At 30.8% G+C, this 7,056-nt stretch overlaps 1 protein-coding gene across 1 annotated transcript; it reads left to right on the top strand.

Moving 5' to 3' along the window:
• The first annotated feature begins 561 nt into the window (after nucleotides 1-561).
• LOC114185609 (serine/threonine-protein kinase STY13-like) lies at nucleotides 562-5,129 on the top strand. Its single transcript, XM_028073446.2, has 7 exons — nucleotides 562-878; nucleotides 995-1,596; nucleotides 2,214-2,346; nucleotides 2,505-2,700; nucleotides 2,933-3,057; nucleotides 4,003-4,161; nucleotides 4,483-5,129. The coding sequence occupies exons 2-7, from the start codon at nucleotides 1,388-1,390 to the stop codon at nucleotides 4,768-4,770; spliced, it is 1,110 nt and encodes a 369-aa protein (XP_027929247.1). The 5' UTR covers nucleotides 562-878; nucleotides 995-1,387; the 3' UTR covers nucleotides 4,771-5,129.
• The last annotated feature ends 1,927 nt before the right edge of the window (nucleotides 5,130-7,056 follow it).

The following is a 7,056-nucleotide window of genomic DNA, read 5'->3' as shown; positions in this document are numbered from 1 at the left end:
TTACTTATAATTTTAATAAATAATTGATACTCACTTATCTTGTTTTCATAAAATCTATCATATTAACTAAAACTTAAATAAACAATAAAAATAAATTTAAATTTAAATTTAAAACATAAAATATAAAAAAAGTAAAGAATTTTGAAAATAAAAATTAAATTTTATAAATAAAGTCATGAAATTGAACACATTATTAAACTATCAAAAATAAAATATAGCATGTATATCTAAAATAAAAAATGATATTTTAACTTATTTTTTTAATCTATTTTTAATTTATTATTTTAATCATCATTAAATTTTTTTTTTAATTTTTTTAAATGATATGATGTGATAATTTAATAATAATTGAAATAATAAATTTAAAATAGATAAAAAAATAGATTAAAGTATTGTGGATTGTCCGGTCTAAAACATCATCCACCAACGACAATGTCCTAACATCTGAACTGCCACATCCGCCAAAATTTTCCAATTTTCCTCCATGTCCTCCACGTGTCTCTCTTGCATTGGTTTCTCTTTTATTTTTTTTTCTTTATTCTTTTTTTCCTCTCTCTCTTCACGCACACCACCACACATACTTTCTCTCTCCTTCCACTTTTCAGTCCTCTCTCTCGTCGGAACAGATACGCTGAATATCTTCTCCTTCTTCCACTCTCTCTAATCTTTCTTTTTTGTCTCAGCAGCACACCCCATTTCTAGAGAGAGAGAAAATTCACCTCATGTCTTTTCCAAAAGCATCAACTTGAGAAGTGTGAGAGTCAGAGTGGGTGGTTTTCACTTTTCATTGGTTTCAACTTTCAACTCTCTCTTGCCTCTCCCACTTTTCTATGGTGTTATTTTTCTGGGAAATATTATTATTTTAAGCCCATGTTCTGGTAAGTTGCTTTTCCTTCTTTTCTTCTCTTTGTTTTGTTCTGTTTCTTATTCTTCTTCTTCTTCTTATCTTGTTTCTTTTACCTTTTTATTTTCTTTGGCCGAACTTCACCTACAGGTCAGCTTCTAACTGAAGCGTAAACAAGGAATATGATATACTTTTTGGGGTGGGGGAAGGAAGAAGATAGTTATTGATTTTTTTTTTCAGGGTCACGTGAGAGGAAAAAAATCGTGTTTTTATTTTTCTTGTTAAGGAGTTTTGTTTGTTGTTGACGAGGGGGGTTTAAAGTTTGAAGAGGCTGTGTGGGGAAGGGAATATTAGCACTCAGTGGAATTGGGGTTGATTTTTACTATGGAGACATGTTTATTTAGAAAGGTAGATTCTGGGGTTGTTGGTTTTGTTCTGTACTTCTTGGATTAAAAAGAGTTGTTTTTTTTATGATTTTTGAACAAAAAAATTGTGGGGATAACGATTAAAATGAGGAATTCGGGTATAGTTTAAGGTCCCATCATGAGTTTCCGAGAGGGAAAGTTAGGAGGAGAAGAGAAGGAATGTGAAGAATCGGTGTTGGGGAGCACTGAATCCAAATCAGTGAGGGAAAATGGATCATTGGCAGCCACACAGCTAACAATTGATGATAATCTATTGGTTGACCCTAAACTACTCTTTATAGGGTCCAAGATTGGTGAAGGAGCTCATGGGAAAGTATATGAAGGAAGGTCAGTGGCTAAACCTTGGATGTGAATATCATGTTTCGTAATTTGTATATATCATGCCTTAATTTCGTTATGTGTTCTTCGAAAATTGTCTGAGAAGTCGTGTCAGATCATACAGTCTTGGGATATTTATCTACACTTTGGTTTTCATCATTATGTATATTTTTGTCCCATTAGCTGGCGGAATTATTGTTTTTGCTTTTCTGTTGTGCTTAAGTGCTAAGTAAGAAGTCAAATGTTTGCTCTGGTGTTTCAGCTAAATCACTTTTTTTACTTTTGTCGTTGAGTAAGTAAGAACTGAGCCTTTGTTGGGTCAAGCAGTAAATAACTACCTGTCACAAATTTCACCAACAAAGTTGCATTTGCCCCTTCTACTGATTTGACATGAGGTTCCACAACACCAAGAAGCACATCATTGGGTTGGTATTGATTTGATTTTTCTTGAGAACAATTGATTTCTGGCACTTGTTATAGAGTGTTGGATTTTTCTTTGTTGTGATGGTTTAACCGTTGCTGGTTTTAGAGTGCTTGTTTAACACTATGCTTGTGTGTTTGCAACAAATGATTTTGCTGGAAGTTGGAGTTATGGTTTATGTGGGTTTAGATTAATAATTTTCCAGGTATGGAGATCAAATTGTGGCAATCAAAGTTCTGCATCGTGGGAGCACTTCTGAAGAAAGAGCTTCTCTTGAAAATCGTTTTGCTCGAGAAGTTAATATGATGTCTCGTGTCCACCACGACAATCTTGTTAAGGTCAGTTCCATTGTAGCAAATTTATCTTTTAGTACTGAATCCCTGGCAATTATGTTAAGTATTGCAGTTTATTTTCCATCATGCTGGTATAATTAATGGTTTATGTAAGACAACAATCTAAGTATGTTTTGTTTCCTCGTTATTATTCTTTTTTGCAGTTTATTGGAGCGTGTAAGGATCCTCTTATGGTAATAGTCACAGAGCTATTACCAGGGATGTCACTGCGTAAATATTTAATGAGTATCCGTCCTAAACTATTAGACCTTCATTTGGCTATCAACTTTGCTCTTGATATTGCTCGAGCCTTGGATTGGCTACATGCTAATGGGATCATACACAGAGATCTGAAACCTGGTATCAACTTAGGCACTTTTTTTATTATCTTTGCTACATTCTCTTCGATTAATGCCATGTTAAAGCATACCTTAGCCAGTAATTCTTTGTTGGAACTTAACTCTTACAGAAAATGGTGGTAGCTTTTGACATGGATGTCATAGTTGAGATCTGAGTATATATTGATGAATAACTATAGTATTAAAACGTGTATCCTTATTCAACTACGTTTTTGAAATTGTCACAAATGCAGACAATCTGTTGCTTACAGCGGACCAGAAGTCTGTTAAACTTGCAGATTTTGGCCTCGCTAGAGAAGAAACTGTGACTGAAATGATGACTGCAGAAACAGGAACGTACCGTTGGATGGCACCAGAGGTATGTTATTATCTTGGGATTATGATGCTATTGTTTATTCTCCTGATTCATGATGCCACCATTAACATAAAATGACAATTGTTGCACTGACATGATATAAGATTAATGGGAGACTCAATTGAAATCATCAAGTTGTAGAGACTGAATTTAATACTAAAACCAGCAATGATGTACACTTTAATTTCACATGTGTTTTGCTAGAATGATGTATACTTCAAAAAATTTTCTGCATCAAACTGATTAATATCATCCAGTTCTTGCTTATATCTCATAATTGCTGCATTTTTTGTTTTGTGTAGTCCTTGCATTTCTTATGAGTGAACATTTGCATTGGCATTGTGTGTGTGTATATCATCAAGTGAGCTTTAATTGTTTTTCTGAGCAGATAAGACCGATTAACAGATTCCATTTTTCTGAATAGCTAAAAGCCATGTAGTAAATACCCCCAGTCTCTTGTAATTTGTTTAGTACAGTAATGCACATATTTAGGATCCTCTAGGGCACCAAAATCTGCATATTAAGAATGTATTATTATAATGGGTTGAATATGTTTTTAGTTTCTGAACTTTAACGTGAAAATGAAATTTTCCAATCTGAAACTTTAATATATTTTGGTCCTTAAACTTTAAAAATAAATCGATATAGTCTTTTTAATCCAATTATGGAATTTTTTTTTTTTACATTTCAAACACGATTTGTACACTCTTGCATTTGAGTTATTTACATTGTTTGATATATTCCTGCTTCAATGTCAGTTGGAAACGTGTTCGACACGTTAAAAAATAAAATTTAACGTAATTAAGTTAAAATGACTATCGGACATGGACGAATTCTAATTTTCGCATTAAAGTTCAGGGACTAAAAACATATATAATCCTATTATAAGTCGGTAGGTTTTGTTTATATACATTGAGCTTGTTTTGACAACTTACACAAATTTTGCAGCTGTACAGTACTGTGACTTTGCGTCAGGGAGAGAAAAAGCACTACAACAACAAGGTTGATGTATATAGCTTTGGAATTGTTCTATGGGAGCTACTAACAAATCGCATGCCATTTGAAGGGATGTCCAATTTACAGGCTGCTTATGCTGCTGCATTTAAGGTATTAAATTCGATATCACTCTGGCATTATCATCAAATATCATTTGTTCAAAGTCAGAAATAAGTGATACAATTTTCTCTATGATATGTGCATATATCATGCATACTTCATTTATTCATACCATATATGCTGTTGATGCATTAAGGTTGATATATAATTTGTTAGCTTCCAAAAGCTACCTTTTGTTCTGGGAATAACTTGATATGTTTGTTGGATCCAGAGTTTACTTGATTTCTGTCACCGGACAATTGATGTCAATTGTAATAATGTTATAATGTTACTATTTGCTAATCATGAAATGGTTTGCATTTGAGATTGCAGCAAGAGAGGCCCAGCATACCAGATGATATATCTCCTGAACTTGCTTTTGTGATACAATCATGCTGGGTTGAAGATCCTAACTTGAGACCGAGTTTTAGTCAGATCATTCGCATGCTCAATGCATTTCTCTTCACTCTCTCACCACCATCTCCTCCTTTGCCAGTACCTAACCATGAACCTGAGGTGGCTACAACCAGCAATGGCACCATTACTGAGTTTTCTGCCCGAAACAAAGGAAGGTTTGGTTTTCTTCGCCAATTGTTTTCTTCAAAGAGGACCAAAAACTAACTTTTAAGTGCTAAATTTTTTAAAATCCCCTTTTGTTGTAGATGAAAAGAGTTGCCATATTCTATATGGTATACAAATTTAGTAAATTTATGAGTAACCCTCTAAGGTGACCCAAAGGATGTAACATGTTCTACAAAAGAAAAGAATGTAGTTTATAGACTTCTGAAAGATTAAGGAAAAGAAAATAGGATTTGTTTACATTATCTACTACATCTTGCTGTAAAGAAACTGATTAGTTTAGACATTTTACTATTCTGAGAAAGGTCATTAATTGCTGTGCAATAGTGATTCATTGTAAAATGATTGTTTCCAGAGGATGGTTTGCGTTAATTTGGCCAATTATGCTGCTTCTATATCCACATTCATGAGCTACATAAAGAATAAAGACTAACCTACATAAGAAATTAATTGATGTGTTTTATAAGAGATTGAACTTTTGTTTTTTGTTTAAGATAATGAATTTATTTGTTTTTTATATGATCAATTTTCTTGTTTTTAATTAATGTAAGTTTTAGATTCATACTTAAGTTTTTCAGATTCTTCTTTGTGAAAGTAAGTTACTTTTATTTTAAAATTAAATCTCTTATTTTAAAAGGGTGATGATATATGCACACTCTTATTTCTATTCTACACCTATACATTATTAATAAAACTATATTTTTATTTTAAAATATAAAATAGTTTGAAAAAAAAAATGAAATTTTATTAGGTGTGAAATAGGGTAGGGAAACTTTATGGTGTTCATATAAAATTTTTCATTTTAAAATTATTCTTTTAGTGTTTACAATAATATTTAGACAAACTAACATAAATAACTACATAATATAAATATAAGAAATTAAATTTAAAAAATCACAAAGATTGAAGGAGTTATAAAATAAGATTTATAGAGATTTTAAATTCAATTTCCCAGTTTTTATTGTTATTTTTCTATCTGTATAATTATGCTTTTAAGCGGCACATATTTCTTGATTTAATTAGTATTTTTTTATATTGTTAAATAAAATATAATGTATTTTAATGAGTGAATTGTCACGTGATTGATTACAACATAACGACACCCTATAAATATCTTGCACACTGGTTTCCATCAGAAAGAGCTGAAAGATGCACAGTAAGTATTGTTTGGATCCAAACAACCGTTTCTGACAATTTTCATTTATTGCGCATATTACTTTACAGAGAATCTCCTTTCGGAAATCTTATTTTAGCTTTTCAGAGTTATCTTTTCTTTCATTCACCAGTAACACATATTTATAAAAATCATAGTTATAGATTTTAATTGTTTCAGTTTTTAAATATTTTGCATTAGAATTCTAAGAACTTTTTCAAGGGTAATTTATTATTAATTGCTTAAAAGGGATTTCACCAATTGATATACGACCTTCTTTTGTTAGTTGCACCACCAATCTTCTTTAATTCCCACATGTAGCCCTAAGCTTGTTGCTTTATTGCTGAGGGAAAGAAAAATATTTTTCATTTCCCTTTCTTTTTATATTTTTATTATGTTTTTGGGAAAATAAATAGTACTTCTTTTTTTGGCACACATGTATCCTTTTTCATTTTATTTGCTTACGAAAATTTCCTTATAGTTACTTTTAGGAAAAATAAAATACAATTATAAGAGTTATGTAAATTAACAATTAGATTTTGGATGATAAACAAATTCTAAATCAAATGAGTTATGCAACCAGAGTCAATTGAAATGAAGGGTGAAAAAAAAAGTGAAATCAAATATTACAATTTTATTTTTGTTTTCCTTGATTATATAAGAGATAAATTTATAATATATACAAATAACAGGATCACAAATGACAAGTTTTTACACATTTTACATCCAATTTTTTCATAAAAAAAAATTAAAACAAAAAAAATTAAAACTTAACTAAGAGGAAAAAGTCTGGTTACTTGAAATAATGCAAATGCGTGGTTACATAAGTTTATGACGCGTGGCTCACGCTAATTTCGATGTGTGGCTTCAAACCTCACATTTATCGTGCTCTTTTTGCAACCAAGTTCAACTTCATTACTCGGTTAATCAATCTGCTCCATCTGCATGTTTTTTCTTTTCTTCTTCCGCAACTAGTTATATAAATAAATTTGGATATGAATAAATATTAGTATTCAATTATAAAATATGGTAAATAGAACTATTGGATACATGTTTTTTATTTAGTATGCTTTATTTATGAATGAATTATTAAAATTTTTATCAACATTATTAATATTTTTTCACTTATAATATTATTTGTTATAAATTTTAAGTTTAACATGGATAATTTTTTC

This window comes from Vigna unguiculata, chromosome 5, assembly GCF_037176805.1.
Source record: "Vigna unguiculata cultivar grain cowpea cultivar isolate G323 ecotype 2 chromosome 5, ASM3717680v1, whole genome shotgun sequence".
In the NCBI taxonomy this organism is placed as follows: Eukaryota; Viridiplantae; Streptophyta; class Magnoliopsida; order Fabales; family Fabaceae; genus Vigna; species Vigna unguiculata.
Note: the sequence above shows the minus strand (reverse complement) of the source record. Positions and strands in the feature narration are given on the sequence as shown.